Here is a 15,587-nt window from a genome sequence, read left to right as displayed (position 1 = left end):
CGCGCCTAGCCCCGGCCAGGCGGTGGGGCCGCAGCGGGGGCAGGGGCAGCCCTCCTCCGCCGGAAAACTCCGCGCCGCCCTCCTTCCTCCTCCTCCTCCTCCTCTTCCTCCCGCCGCTGCCGCTCGCAGCCCGGCGATGCTCCGGGGGCCGGCGGGCGGCCATGGAGCGGGGCGGTAGCGCGGAGCCGCCGAGCACAGCGGCCGCCCGCGGCCCCTGAGCGCCCGCAGGAGGAGGAGGAGGAGGAGGAGGAGGAGGAAGGCCGGGGGCGAGCCAGCAGAGCGCGGCCATGGAGGAGTGGCGGCAGTGCGGGCGCTGGCTGATCGACTGCAAAGTTTTGCCCCCGAACCACCGGGTGGTCTGGCCCTCGGCCGTGGTCTTCGACCTGGCGCAGGCGCTGCGGGACGGGGTGCTGCTGTGCCAGCTGCTGCACAACCTCTCCCCCGGCTCCATCGACCTCAAGGACATCAACTTCAGGCCGCAGATGTCCCAGGTAGGAGGGGAGCGCTGCACGGAGGGGTGGATGCTTGGGGAACCCCCCCCGGAGCACCTGGATCCCTGGATGCGGCTGCTGCTGCCCGCAGTTCGGGATGCGGGGATGGGATGCGGGGATGGGTGTTTCACCCCCTGGATACCCGGCAGCCCCTCCCAGGCTTTATCCCCCCGGTTCTCGCCGGGAAAAGCTCCGGAGAGGGGAGAGAACACCAAAACATCCCCCTCGTGTTGACAGTGATGGCGAAACAAAAGCAAATAACAGGGCTAGGAGGAGGAGGAGGAGGAGATGGGGTTATATCGGGGGTTTTCATGGAGGCGCTGCTTCGTCTGGGATGTGCGGGAGGAGCGGGCGCCGGGACGAAACTTTGGCTGGGAAGACTCGAAGCAAAAGAAATGAATAAATTTATGAAAACACACCAAGCCCGGCCGGGCAGGGAGCGAGGCCAGTGAAGTACCCGAGCCCTGGTGCTGCATCCCCGCAGTGGGAAATGATGGGGGGCTCAGGTCAGGGACCCCAATTTCACCCCTGCCCGGCTCTCATCGAGTTCTCCCATTTGGGTCCTTTAAAAGGGCTCCATCCTTAGAAGTGTTCCCAGTTCCTGGTTGGCTTGGTGGAAGGAGGATTAAACAACGGGAAAAAAAAAAAAAAGAAAAAAAAAAAAGAAAGAAAAAAAAAGTAAAATCAGCTCAGGTTGTTTTGTGTCTGAGTGTTCCGCTGGTGTTTTTGCAAGCTGAGCTGTAGGTATTTGCATGGGAATCGGGAAGTGAAATCGATTAGAACGAACTTCGATTTCGATTAGAAATGGGGGTTTGTGCCCTGCCCGCCGGCAGCCCCTGTGTTGACAAGCTCATTTTAGAGTGCCGGCTTTTATTTTTGAACAGCAGGTTCTAGCGGTGAAATTTGAAGGGAAACTTTCTTTCACTTGGCTGAAGCCTTCAAGGATAAATAACCTTCAGTGCCCACACGAGCTGTGTTCCTGTGCTGTGAGAGTGAATCCCTCTCCCCTTTTTTCCGCTGGAGTTTCCTTCCAGGGCAATACTTGTTTTTTTTTTTGTTTTTCCAGCTGTTTGTCCCCTTCACCCAGCAGGACACAACCACGTGTGGATGCTGTGGCTGCATCCTGGAGCTCCCAAATTTGGAGTCCCTCTTTGGGGAGCAAAGGGAACACTTTGCTGTGAGGATTTCCTTGATCCTGGGATGGGAATCCCCAGCCCTGTGCTGAAACCAGCCCCGAGTAAATAACAACACATCCTGATGCTCTTCCCAGGGTGGAACAATGCTGGGAGATTTCCTTTTGGCTTCCCAGGCTATGAACTGATCAAACTGTTTTCCGCTCAGGCTGATGTTTCCAAATTTAAACTGCCCTGCAGGAGCTGTGGATGTGGAGGGCTGGAGCTGTCCTAGAACGTGCTGAGAAGGGCACGCTGTGTTTTGGAGTTTTTGTTGGTTTTTTTTAAGGGAATACTGTAATCCTACAAAGCTAATTTTGGTGCGGTAGCTGCCCTGTGGGGAGTTCAGGATGGGTTTAAAGATGTGGCACTTGGGGACGTGGTTTAGTGGCAGATTTGGCAGTGCTGGGTTATGGGTTGGACTCGATTTTAGAGGGTTTTTCCAGCCTAAACTCAGGTTCTGTGGCAGCTGTGTTGCAGGGAGGATCCGGAGTGGTTTGGAGAGGATGTTCCTGCTGTCCCTGCTGAGGCAGGAGTTTTGCTGCTTGGAGGGGAGAGTTTGCAGCCCTGCTGTCTTTAATAAAATTGATTTCTGCTTATCCCACCTGGCTGCTTTAAGGGGGTGTGTGAGGGGACTGACCGGGATGGGTTTGGTCTCTGAAAATCAGGTCATAAGAGGGGACAGCACCGAGCTGAGCCCACAGGAGCTGCAGAGCATCACCTGGTGTGGCAGTGGATGCTCCGGTGAGGCTCAGCTGATGCCTCAGCCAGGATGGGTCCCAAACCACTCTGGAGTCAGCCTTTATACGTGATGTGTTTGGTGCTCTTTTGGTAATTCCTGGGTTTGGGAATTTGGCTTCTTCCCAGTGTGGTTAAAGGCACCTTCTGCTGCCCTGCGGTGATGGGGAGGAAGGGGCTGAGCCCAACCACAGAGGGGACAAACACCCCTGGGATGCCTGAGCCCTGCTGTGGCTCTGGGGGAGCAGTTCAGTGTCTCTGGGCCAAATTCCAGAGGAATAATGTAGGAATTCATCTTTGCCACCCAGCTGTGATGTGCTCAGACACGGGCCGGGGATGTGCCGAGGAACTTCAGAGGCTTTTTTGATGATAAATGCACATTTTGCCTGGCTGGCTGGACTGGCTAACCAGCTGTCTGCCTCACTGGAGAGCTCATTTTGTTGTTAATCAGGTGAAATGCCAGGGGACAAGACACTTGTGCTAGACTTGAAACACTCAGTAATACTCTGTCTCTCGCTGAATTAAGTGAGGTGTGCAGGTGTGCAGTGAGAAACAGAGTTTTGCCCGAGGTGAGCAGTGTTTCAAAGGCCAGAGGTGAAATCACATCTCTGCAGAAGAAATGCTTTAAGATCCAGGCACTTGTGTATTATTTTTAAAATCCTTTTCCGTGCTGATTTGTTTTTCCTTGCAGCTGTTGGGGTGTTGGTGGTGCAGGGAGGCTGCAGGGACTGATGCTCCTGCTGTGGAGAGATGGGCTGGGGTCCCTGTGCTCCTAAAATCTCCCCAACCTCCTAAAACCTCCCTGTGCTTGTGCAGCAGAGAGGCCAGGCTGGTCAGGCAGCAGTGGTTTAATACATGATGCTTAATTAAATAAATAAGGAAAATCATTTGCTGTTAGGTTGCAGCCTGAAGTGTTTGCTTCATTTTTATGCTCAGTTCCCAGATCTGCAGTTTTGGTGGTGCCTGGGAGGAATGGGATGACCCAAAGAACTTCCAGAGTGGCCAACAAAATAAACAGGAAAAACAATCTTGAGTCCCAGCTCTCCTCTGAGAGTCGCTGGACGTGAGGCTGGTTTTGATGAATAAAACTTAATTTCTGCTCCTGAGCTGTTTTTGGGGAGCTGGGAAGTGGCATGAGGGGGATTGTCCTCAGTGCTTATTGATCATTATGGCTGCTACTGTGATTGGATTTCTGGGGGTGTCATTCAGGGGGATTTTCCAGCCAGCTGGGAGAGTGTGATGCAGAGGAAATTTGAATTTGCAGGTGGGAGCAGAGGTAGGAGTCCCCCCCTGCCCCACAGCCATCCCCAAAATCCCACTCCTCTCCCCATTCCCCTTCCTAACTCCAGTCCTCTGTCACTCTGTGCTCTTGTGAGTGAGACACAGATCTTTAAGCTTTGCATTTTTGTCAGTAATTAGGTTTGAATCTTAATTTTGTTAAATCAGATACAAATTAAATGACTCTCCACTCATGTTTCAGCATAAAAGAAGACGTGCAATAAAACACCTGCGTGTTTGGGTGAGGTTGATATTTGGCGCTGTGGGTTTTGTGAGATTTTCCTTTTTATTTTTTTTTTTTTTTTTCTTTTATTTGGCATTTGCCTTAGATAAAATTAATCCTTCCTGACAGGGCCTTGGATGTGTTTGGAGGTTGGAAGGGAAGGCTGCTGCAGGCTGCTCCCTCTCAGGAGCACAGACCTGCTGGGGGCTGCATCAGCTGTGCCAGACACCTTTGCAAATGTGGGATTTGATCAGGAATTACCCAGGAAAACTGAGGGATCTGGGAATTCCCTGCAGAGTTCCAGATCACTGTCCCTCCTCTGGTTCAGCCTCCTCCCTCGTGGGGATGCTGTGAAGGGCATTTCTGCTCCCAGTCTCTGCAGCTGAAGGAAAATGGGTTAATTAATTAAAGGGAGAACAACAAAGGGAGAAAGAAGCAATAATCCCCCAGCTCCTGCCCCACTGCCCTGTCCTGGCTGGCTGCTGCAATTTCTGGGGGTTCAGAGAGGTGGGAAGTGGTGCCTGCACAAAGCTGTGGTGATGTGATTTAACACCAGGAGTCCCACAGATACCACACTGCATCACCCCTCCCCAAATGCTGCTCTGGACGCTGCTCAATATCTTCATTTTCCTGCTCCAGAACCTCCTGGAAAACCTGGAAATGAAGCAGCCACGGAGAGAATGTGTTGGTGGGTGCAGCTGAAGTTAGCAGTAATGGCCAGCTCATTAAAGATTTCTTATTTTGAAGCATATTGACGTCTCTCCAGAGGGAATCCAGCCCTCCCTGGAGGCTGGTGAGAGGCTGCAAACCTCGTTGGAGTGATGGCTGGGCTGCCCACTGCTCTGCTTTGCTCCTCCTGGCAGGTAAAGGACTGCCACGATGGGTGGCTGCAGCCCCCACGCCTGCCTGAGCTGCACATGCCTCTGGACCTGTTGTTTTCTCCTTCATTTGCCACCAAAATCCTGTTTATTGGTGCTGGAGGTGCTGGTTTGCTGTGGCAGCGTGGGAGCAGGTGGCTTGGAACCTCCCCCAGCTACAGGGGAGGTGGAGGATTTGGGGCAGGTAATTATTCACAAGGTTTGGGGTTTTTTTCAAGTGTCTCTTGAAGGTTTTATAGCTACAACGCTTGTAATTGCTTCCATATGTCATGATAGGAGTTCAATAGAATTCAGTATTATCAGGGCTGGCTGGGTGGGTTCTTTGAGCAAGGTTTGTGTAGCCACTCTTTGATTTTTTTTTTTTTTTTTACCCTGCTCAGCTCCTCTGGCTTTTTATTTACTCTTGTTTCTTTTTTGAAAGTGAGGTCTGTTCCCCAAAAAAAAAAAAAAACCAACAAAAAAGCCCCAAAAAAGCAAAAAAAAAAAAACAAAACCCAAAAAAAACCCCATAACAAAAAACCCCCCCAAAAAAACCAAAAAAAATAAAGGGCTATGAAAAATAGCCTCATTGCATATCCCTGTTTATGTGTCTCACTGACTTCCCGTGGGGATGTGCTGAGCCTCAGAGAGGGAAAAAAGGTTCTCTGTGTGTCCAGCCAGGCTCCTTTGGTGACCCTGAACCCGTGGCTGAAGGCTCCTAAATATTCTGGTGGGGCAAGGAGGAGGTGGAGAGTGTTGGGTGGATGCTGTGAGCTGTGCCAAGCAGCCTGAAAAGCAGCGAAAACTTGATTTTTTTTCCTTTTTCCACGCTCTTGAATGATTGATGAGAGCTAAAAACCTGCATTAATCACCTACCAGCAACAGGCTCTTGAATGAATAGATGGCTTTAAAAACACAAAGGTATAAATAAAAGGTAATTTGGTCTTTTTTTTTTTGGCTGGTCCATCCTGCCTGGTGGTGACCTGGGGTGCTGTGCCAGGAGCAGGGGGTGCCTGGGGGCTGGGTCCCTCCAGAGAGGAGCAGGAGGATTTTTAGGAGGATTTTTAGGAGGATTTTTAGGAGGATTTTTAGGAGGATTTTTAGGAGGATTTTTAGGTGGATTTTTGGCCCTGGCACTGCCCAGCTGCTGGGTCAGGGTGAGGAATTAGGGAAATGAGGGAATTTGGGGTGGCAGGGCTGAGCATCCCCAACTTTTGTGGGTGTGGGAGCCCCGGACCCTTTTCCATCAGCTCATCTGGACCTGATTTTTGGCAGACTGACCCCAGGGCAAATTTTTGATCCATTTTTTTGTCATTTCTTAAAGAGACAAAGCCTTTTCCCAGTGCTGGAGCTCTTCCCCTTCTCCAGCTGGGTTGAGAAATGGCTCGAAGGTTCTCATCCCAAAAATCCCAGCAAAAGGTTGGGGTTTTTTGGGACAGAGCTGGGCTGGGAGGATCAGGATCCCGTTGATTTGGGGTGCAGTGGCAATGGGGGGGTGCAGGGCTGTGAGGTGCCTGTGTTGGGTTGGAGGGGATTGATGGAGAGGGGGTGGAGTTTTGGGGGAATTGCAGGGAATTTTGGGGGAATTGGAGTGAATTTTGGGGGAATTGGAGTGAATTTTGGGGGAATTGGAGTGAATTTTGGGGGAATTGGAGTGAATTTTGGGGGAATCGCAGTGAATTTTGGGGGAATCGCAGTGAATTTTGGGGAAATTGCAGTGAGTTTGGGAATTGCAGTGAATTTTGAGGGAATTGCAGGGAGTTTGGGGGAATTGCAGTGAGCTTGTCAACACTTCTGGGAACGGAAGACTCTCTCCTTTGATTTTTAAAGCATGGATCCCCCTTCTTTGAGCTGTCCAGCAGGACAGCTAGACATAAATATAATTTTAAAAACAAATAACATTTAAATAAATATAAATATAAATATAAATATAAATATAAATATAAATATAAATATAAATATATTATATATAATATATAAAATTTTATAATTTTCATAAATTTATAGATACAATTTTAAAATAAATTTTTCTTTTCTCTCGCCACTCTCAGCATCACTTTGCTCCTTTGGCCTTCCAGGGATCTTAAAACAGTCTTGTGGCTCTGCCCCTCAGGGTGACCCTGTCCTGTTAATGCTGAGTCCATCTGCCTGCCCAGCTGTCCCTGCAGCATCCTCACGGCCCTGGGGCTCCTGGGGATGCTGTCCCTGCTGCCAGTGTCACCCCCAGCCCTCCTGCCAGGATGATAAATACCTTTTATATATCAAATATGGGCTAGGGGTAGATGTGTAAAAGATAGAAATCTATTTACATGTAAATAAGATTGTATTTCTTTAACAGCTGGAGTGTGTTTAAACCCTGGAAATCCAGGGATGGGATTTGGGTGACCCCCAGGTTCACCTGCCACGTGTCCTGCTGGGTTCCAATCCTCAGTGCTCCTTTTACAGGAGGGGGGAGGCATGAAGAAGGAAATTTCTTCATTTGCCATCAAAATCCTGTGTGATTCTGTGAAATCCTGTTTATTGGTGATATAGGTGCTGGTTTGCTGTGACAAAGGTAATTTAATCACAGTCTGCCTTTGACACCTCTAAGCTCAGAGCTGAGGAAATCGCTGTTGGATTTCCCCTTAAAAAAAACAAAACAAAACAAAACAAAACAAAAAACCCCAAAAACAAACAAACAAAAAAAAACCCAAACCCAAATACAAACGACAAAAACAAAAAAGGCCCAGAGAAAGGTCTGCTTCTAATAAAAGTGATTTTTCCTGCCTGCTTGCTTGGGTTGCAGCTCAGGGATGGACAGGCAGGGCTGGGCTCTCCCTCCTGGCTGCTCTTTGCTGCAGGTTGCAGACAGAGAACAGAACTTTGTACAAAACAAATCCCTGCTGCTCCCCAGCTGTCTCATCCCTGGGCCCTGTGGCTGGGATTTGATGTTTACATTTTCTTCTTCTGGGAGTGTTTGTCTGAGATCCTGGACTAGCCCAGCCCTGCAGTCTAATCTGAATTTACTGTAAGGTTTAGCTCAGATGCCCTCACCTAAAAGGCTTTTTTTGGGGTTTATATCTCTGATGGGTGTTTGGACTGCCTGAGTCCCCTCCTCCTGTGTCAGGGGTTTTTTGTGCTCTACCTAAAGCCACAAAAGCTCCAGTTAGGAGGAGTTGTGAAAATAACAGATGGATCAGCTTGCTGGTCTGTGGAGGCTCTGTAAAAAAACCCAGTTCTCCTCAGGAAGGTCACTGCAGTGTTTGGCCATCAGATTTCCCAGCCTTCTCTAACCAGTCCTGCAGAATAACATTTTTGGACACTTTTGGGACACTTTTCTGGGGTCCTCAAGCAGTTGTTCCAGCCTGATGTCAGAGGTGCCAGCCCTTCCTGCCCCAGGACAAAGGATGTGCCTGCGCCCTGTCCCTGCTCTGCCCAGCAGCCTTGGCTCTGGGGAGGTGATGTGGAATCCATTCCTGTTCTGGAACCCTGTCTGGAGAGGCAGGATTCAGCTGCAGGAGCCTCCAGCCCTGTCTGGACAGGCAGGATTCAGCTGCAGGAGCTCCTCTGCCTCCTTGGACAGCCACCAGCCTGACTCACATCCTGCCTCGCTCCTCGTGGGTCCAGTGACCTCTGCATCAATGCACTCCGTGGTGCAGAGCCACCAGTAAATCACATTTTAAAACCGGATTTTATTCGCTGGGATGCCCCTGGTCTTCTCAGGATTGGGATTTTCCAGCTTGCTGGACCTGGGGAGCATCTCCCATCTCACCCAGGGCTCCCTCCCAGAGCATGCTTTGGGTGATGGAGCTGCTTTGGCACGGGGAGGTGCTGCCAGCTGCCTTGGGATGTGTGTTGGAACTCAAAATGTCCCTCAGACATTTTTAGAGGTTCCAGGCCTTGGTCAGAAGCATTTTAGACACTGGCAGGCAGCTGGAAACAGCTGTGATTTTGGGTTTGAGCCATGGAATGAGTTACCAACTTTGGAGGTGGAACAAGCAGTCACAAAGGGTTAGGTTGTATAGTAAAAGTAGTAATAAAGTAGAAGGGAATTTTTTAAAATATTGTACAGGGGGGTTTTAGCACCTGTCCAGGGGGGTTTTTACTTTGTACATGGGGGTCAGAAGTTCTAAGATGGAGGAAAGTGGGCTGATCCTGTTCTTCCTCCTTCTTCTTCCTTACCTCTATGTTCTTGATGTTGGCACTCACAGATTGGTTTAGAGTAGAAAAGCACTTCGTAACATAGGTAGTAGGTATTGGGGGAAAACTATAAACATATTATATGTAATATATCATATAAAAGATAGCAGCAGCACTGGGTGGGGAGAGAGAAGAAGAAGACACCAGACAGAGAGGATGTCAGGGTGTGTGTGTGCCTCTGCCTGAGCTGTGAGCAAACCACAGCATCTGAAGAAGAAAATCTTTTAGATAACTCGCAATAAACTGCCTTGAGACTGGACAACAAGAAACTGCTGAGTTTTCTTTGGAAGCTCGGGTTGCAGGAGAGACTTTTCCAGCACACGAGACCCCAGAGCAAGCCCGGGGTTCTCACAGATGTGCTGGCAGGTTGGGGGGGCTCTGTGCCCCAGCAGCGACCACGACCCTGTGCCTGTCCCCCCTGGGGATGTGCTTTGGCCCCCAAACCACCAGGATTTGGTAAATGAGGAGAGGGGGAAGGTTAAAAGGTTCCCATGGAGGAAATTTGCTCTGTCTCTTCCAGCATTTGCCTTTACACTGATGGAGGGGGGAAGTAAATTGGACCTTTGTAGCATTTATATCTTTTGGTGTGTTTTATAGTGGTTTGCAGCTAAATGGAACATCTGGTACCTGAGGAGGGAACAGAGGAGGTTTGTGGCTGGGGAAGGGGAGGAGCAGGAGGAGTGATTTGTGTTCAGCACCACAAACACTGAATTATCTGTGAAATCCACGGGGCACCCAGAGCCTGGAAAACAAATGTACAGCCAGCCTGGCAGCAGGGCACTGCCTGTGCCAGCTGTGCCAGCTCCTGATCCCTGCAGGAAAACCCATGGCAGGGCCTGGCAGCGTGGCCATGCCAAGCTGCTGCCCTGCTGGGAGTTGTTCTTGCTGGTTTTGCTTTTTTTTGGGTTTGTCAGAACTTGGAATACTCTCAGAGCACTCAGGTTCATGCAGGATAAAGGTTTTTCCTTTTTGCTCCAGAGAGGTTGGGCTTTGTGGCAGAAGCAATGAGAATCTCTGATGGTATAAATGCGTTTTGTATATCAAATATGGGCTAGGGGTAGATGTGTAAAAGGTAGAAATATATTTATATGTAAATAAGATTGTGTTTCTTTAACAGCTGGAGTGTGTTTAAACCCTGGAAATCCCAGGCTGAGTGGCATGGCCCCAGGACAGGAAATGTGCACAGCACTGGGACAGGCTCTGTGCACATGGAACCCTTTGTGTTTATGGGAAGCACTTTCTCATGTCAGTGATCTTCCAAGAAAATCACTGGTGAGCCTTGGAGAGGGGAGGAGACAAAACAATTAAAAAAACCCAAAACAAACAAACAAACAAAAAAAAAGAAAAAAAAAAGAAAAAAAAAAAGACAAGACTTTTCCTCCCATAGCTGTGGGAGAATTGTGCCTTTAAACAGAAAAATAAACCAGAAAATTTCCTAATAAACCCAGCAGAATAGTTAATGAGGTGAGTTTTTTTTTTTTTTTTCCCTTTACAGATCAGCTTCTACATCTTTATTTTCCTGCTGCAGGTTTGCAGCTGTTGAGCACTGTGTGGCCCTGGGTGGCTGAACTGTCTCCCTTTAGTGGCCCTCTGCAGGGTGTATATGGCTTTATTCTGCTGCCTGCTCAGAGCCGAGGTGATGGCAGAGCTCTGGATTTTGGGGCCAGGGCATTACTGTGGTGCTGTGGCAGCTTCCAGCTCTGGGGGGATGCTTTCAGCATTATCTGCTCCTGAAGAGATGGGGGGCTGTCTTGTAGAAAAAATTGAAATTTTCAAACTTAAAATTTTCAAATGTTAAGTTTTCAAGCTGCACAATAGAGCTAAAAACTTTGATGTTGTCAAAGGATTGGAGGCGTGGGGCCAGGCCAGCAGGAACCATCCCAGGAGGTGTGGGGCTGCCTCTAAAAAGGTGAATTTTTCGGGGTGAAGTTGCAGGAGATGAAATGTGAGGTTTGCTGGGAGTGGATATTCCCAGGGAGGTGTCCCTGCCCCCATGGCTGATTCACTGAGCATCTCCCAGTGCTTTTGGTTCTGGGGATTTAGGAGTGGGTGTTGCTTGAGCATAAATAATTCTGCAGAAAAGTGGAGTTTTTGAAGGGTTTTCTGAAAGGATGAAAAGTTTCATCTGGGATCTTGCCATGAATCTTCCCTGAGGGGGTTTGTCCCAGGGCAGGCTCCTGGCTGGCATCACTTTTGGGGATTTGTTACCTCACTTTAACCCTTCCCCATCCATCACTTTTGGGCTCTCCAGGGGTTGGGATGGAGGGAGGACACTTCAAGGGAATTCCCACCTTTAAGTGCCACTCCCTGCAGCTTTGGCCACTTGGAGCTGATAAAATCAGTGATGAGAACTTCAGCCTGGGATGCAGAAAACGTGGTCAGGTGCCCTGAGCAGCCAAACCTGTTCCTTTGGTGGGAGGCTCAAGAGGCCAGAAAAACATTTTGCTGCTCCCTTGTTGCATTTTCCACCCTCAGCGTGTTCAGGTGCACGTCACCAAGCTGTCCCCACATGCGGAACACCTAAATATTTTTAGTTTTTTTCTTAGAGGTGACAAAGGTTAGAAGTGAATTTTCCTTGTATTGACAGCTGGGTTATCTTGGGAAGGGTAATGAGGAGGTTTTAATGAAGCTACAGTATCTGCCTCAGAGTGGGGTTTTAGCCAGGTTGTTGCAAGAAGCATTTCTAATTAGGAGAGATTTAATTCTAGATTTTTGTCATCCCCCCCCCCCCTTCCCTCTTAATTATATTTGCTAACGTGTTTAACAGCTTTCCCTTCAGAAAAGAACAATTTATTCAAAGGTCATAAATAGATTCTGGCATTAATTACTCAGGAGCCACACTGGGCTGCTCTGGAGAAAGCAACTCTGTGGGGAACGCTAAACCTTTCACACTTGGATTTATCTGGGCTTGAAATGACTTTGTTTGCACACACCCCCCATCAAAGATACCTCCAAAAAAAACCCCAAACAGCTGATTGCATCCACATTTGTGCCCAGCTGAAAACCCACTGGGACCTTGTAGCTAATTTCCCTGAGTTTTTTTTGTGCAATCCTGTAAATCACAGCGTCTGCTTTGATCTCTTTAAATTTGTTTTATAAGATTTGGGGGCATTTTTGTCGAGTAGTTTGGCATCCCAGGGTTGCTGTGGATGCTGAGCTGGAGCAGGGGGAGCAAAGCCTGGCTGGGGGCAGTGGCAGGACAGGGCTGAGCTGCTCCTCCTCCTCCTCAGCCCAGCTGAGGTTAATGGTTTTTGTAACCTCCAGATTTTGGAGTGGCTGCAACATCTGTTCCAAGTGATAATAATGCAGTGCTGAGGGGGAATTAGCATACAGCTGCCAGGGTGGGGGAGAGCCTCTATAGAAAAATAAATGAATTTATTGATGGAAGATGAAGCCTCATTGCGTTTTCATAGTTCCTGGTGATTTTGGCAGCGTGGGCAAAATCTGTTCCCGTGCAGTGGGAAAGGACGGGGCTGGGATGTGGGATTTTGATGTGATTTGAGGCTCCAGTGTCCTTTGTTTTGTCATTTCACCCAAAGGCAAGAGTACTTTTTGCTGGGTTTAGGCTCCTTTTGAAGGCTCAATCTGCCAGATGAGTCCTCTTGCCTGGGCTGGGCTGGCTGTGTGTGGGGAATATTTAATATCCCTGGGAATATCTCTGCTGGGACCTGACCCAGTGGATGGCATCCCTGCATATTGTGCTCATCAAAATCTCTTTTTCTTGCACTTTGCCTCTTGCTGTGGTCGCCAGGAGCTGCAGGTTTGTGTTGGCACTCCCAAAACGTGTTCCCTGTGCTGGTCCCTGTCCATCCTTCATCACCCTCTGGGATCAGGATCCTGCTCACCCTGGGCAGGAGTCTGACCCACAGCTCTGTCCCCAGCATTGAGGTTAAATATTTCTATGACTCTTCCTCCCCTGGTGTTTTTCCTGGCTTCCTGTGATGTGACAGTTTAATTTTTCCTTGAGGGAAGGCAGACAAATGTTGCTTTTGTTGCTTTGGGGAAATGCAGAAGGACGTGACTCAAGTGTTCTCTGAAGCCTTGCAGACTTGAAAGCAAATTTAAAATGCTCAGGTTTTAAAATTTATAAACCCAGAAGTATGATTGGTGAGATTCTGGACTCCCCTCCTTGTAGAAGAATAAAAAAAAATTAAACTGGAGCCAATCCTTGTTCAGCTTTGAGCTCCACCAGCAAGAACTGAGTGAGCAGAATGACCTGTTTTATGTGGGGGCAAAAACCATCTTAAACCTGATTTAACTGGATGTGAATGAAAGGAGTGAGAGTAAAACTTCAATAAATCCAGAGGGAATTGCCAAAGATGTGTGCAGGGATGTTGAACCCCTGAGCTGGGGCAGAGGGAAGGAACAACCCCCTGTAGCCACCAGGTTTTCCAGAGTTTCTTCACAGGAAAATCTGTGTTTCTCTGAGCAGATGTAGAACTGCTCAAATCTTGTTTTGGTATTTTTTTTTCCTGCTGATTTAGAGTTATTTTGTTTTATTTTAATTTGTTTTGTTGGGTGTTTTTTGGTGGTTTTTTTGTTTTTGTTTTTGGTTTTTTTTTTTTGTTTGGTTTTTTTGGGTTTAGTTTTTTTTTTTTTTGAGAGACAGCCCTTCTAACAGCAGTGTCAGGGTGTGAGGATGCTGTGTGACACAGCCACGGTGTCAGGAGGGTTCTGGCTCTATAAAAACCCTTTATTCAGCTGAGCAGGGCTGTCATTACCTGCCTCTGGTGCTGCTGAGGCAGGAGGAGCTGTCACAAAAAGAGATATTTCACTTGTCTGTGCTCCAGGTGCCTTAATAACTGCTTGGGTTTGTCTCTGGCACGTCAGCAGCCAGGCTAGGGGTGCTGGAGGATCAATGTGGAGCTTCTCCTCCCTCCACCCACTGAGGGTTTTTACTCAAAAATTGGACAAAAAATTCTTCTGGTGCTGCCTGCTCATCCCAGCCAGGGCTGGCTCAGGACTTTGGGGTTTGACATTTCCAGTGTCTGAGGAACTGGAATGGATCTTCAGCCTCCCACCCTGCTCTCCTCAGCTCTGGCACGCCGCTGTTGTGCTGCCTGGAATCCCAGGATAACCAAAAATCCCGGGGGCTGATGGGGTCATGCCCAGCCCAGGGCTCCACGTGGGTGTTTTGGCCATGGTATTCCTGAAAAACTTCTGCAGGGCTTTTCTGGGGGAAAAAAAAAAAACAAAACCAAAAAACGTTGGATTTTTGGTTCTGTTTGGTTGGATTTTTACAGTTCTGTGGGTGTGAAAAGCCAGCTGTGGGGATGGTGCTCTGGGCTGCTTCCACACCCTGCTTCTTTAGGAATCTCCCTTAGCAGTGGATGTGAGTGCCCAAAAAAGCCACTTAGCTGTTACTGTTTGCATTCCTTTGGGTTATTTGCATTACTTTTTGGGTTATTTTGGTGTTACTCATGGTTTGCCAGGTCCAAGCTCCACTTGGTACCAGGCCCTTTGCAAGCAGAGGTTCTGATCCTGGCAGAGGTTTTCCAGATAACCTGGGAATGCAGAGCACCTCGGGAGAACCATTGGCCAGAGGGATTTGTTGTCTATCAGAATCTGTGGGATTGATGATTCTGAGATTGCAAAAAGTCTCTGTCTGTCAGCCCCGCTGCCAAAGCAGAAGCCATAATTGGTCTGTGCTGGTTTCCAGGTTGTTTATTCTGTTGATCTCTCACATGTTCTGCTGCCCTGCCCAGCTCTGTCCTGCAGGGCAGCGTGTGGGGCTCTGCCCTCAGTGGGATGTGACAAACATTAAATACCAGAAACTCCCTGGGCTGCATTTACAAGAACGTGCCAATATCTGTCACCTACGTTGGACAGTGTGTCCCCAGCCTGAACCAACAGAAAAATGCCAACACCACAGTGAGACATGGAGGGCATGAAGAAGGAGAAAAAGGACAAGGCACACCCAATTTCCTCCATCTTGTGCCCTTTGGACCCCTCATCTAGAATCCTAAAATTTTACTTTTGCACCCGTGCCACACTTAATTATGACTTCTATCAAACACTCAGAGCTGGTAATTCATGCTGTAAGATTGAAAACTCTTTTCCATGGCCAGAGATCACAGCCAGTGTCTCTGGGGGCTCTGTCCAGGGGGGTTCCTGACCCCTGCCAGGGTCCCAGGGCAGCCAGAGGGATGCCCTGCATTCCCACACCACCCCAGAAGTGTGGGCACATGCTGGGCTCACATAGGGCTCAGCTGTCCCTGGGCTCTGCCTCTGCCACTCTGTGATTTGGGATCTGGGAAGAGCCCCTGGCAAGGGCTGCCCTGAGGTGCGCTCCCTGTGCTGTTCCAAAAAGAGATGTGGAAGGGCTCTGAATCCTCCACGGTCACACCATCACCAGGATGCAAATCCTCTTTCCCCACCTCCTGCCAGCAGCACCACTCCCAGGGAGCCCAAATTCCCAGGAAAGCAGCACCCAGGGATGCTCCCAGGGCTTGGCTCCTCAGCCTCTCCTCTCTGGGAGCCCCTTGCCAGAGCTCCAGCAGACAGATGTTGCTCCCTGCCCGAGCCCCGAGCAGGGAATCTGTTCCTGGTGCCGTGTGCTCCAGGAAAAGCCTCCCTCTGCTCCGTGAGTGTGAGCAGAAGTGACAGGTCACCATGACTTTACATGACATGTTATTTTTGCTGCCCTCCC

At 49.1% G+C, this 15,587-nt stretch overlaps 1 protein-coding gene across 4 annotated transcripts in view; it reads left to right on the top strand.

The window, feature by feature from the left end:
* Positions 1-186: 186 nt before the first annotated feature.
* Positions 187-15,587, top strand: part of VAV2 (vav guanine nucleotide exchange factor 2) — a 122,316-nt gene continuing 106,915 nt past the window's right edge. For 2 of the 4 annotated variants that reach the window (XM_021543574.4, XM_085594199.1), the window contains exon 1: positions 187-491. In XM_021543574.4, coding sequence (XP_021399249.1) covers positions 288-491 — 204 coding nt within the window. In that variant the 5' untranslated portion in view covers positions 187-287. The remainder of the gene's footprint in view (positions 492-15,587) is intronic. The other 2 variants (XM_021543575.4, XM_077787908.2) reach the window with 2 other exon arrangements.

The sequence above is a fragment of the Lonchura striata genome, chromosome 17 (assembly GCF_050655825.1).
Source record: "Lonchura striata isolate lonStrDom1 chromosome 17, ASM5065582v1, whole genome shotgun sequence".
Classification (NCBI taxonomy): Eukaryota; Metazoa; Chordata; class Aves; order Passeriformes; family Estrildidae; genus Lonchura; species Lonchura striata.
Note: the sequence above shows the minus strand (reverse complement) of the source record. Positions and strands in the feature narration are given on the sequence as shown.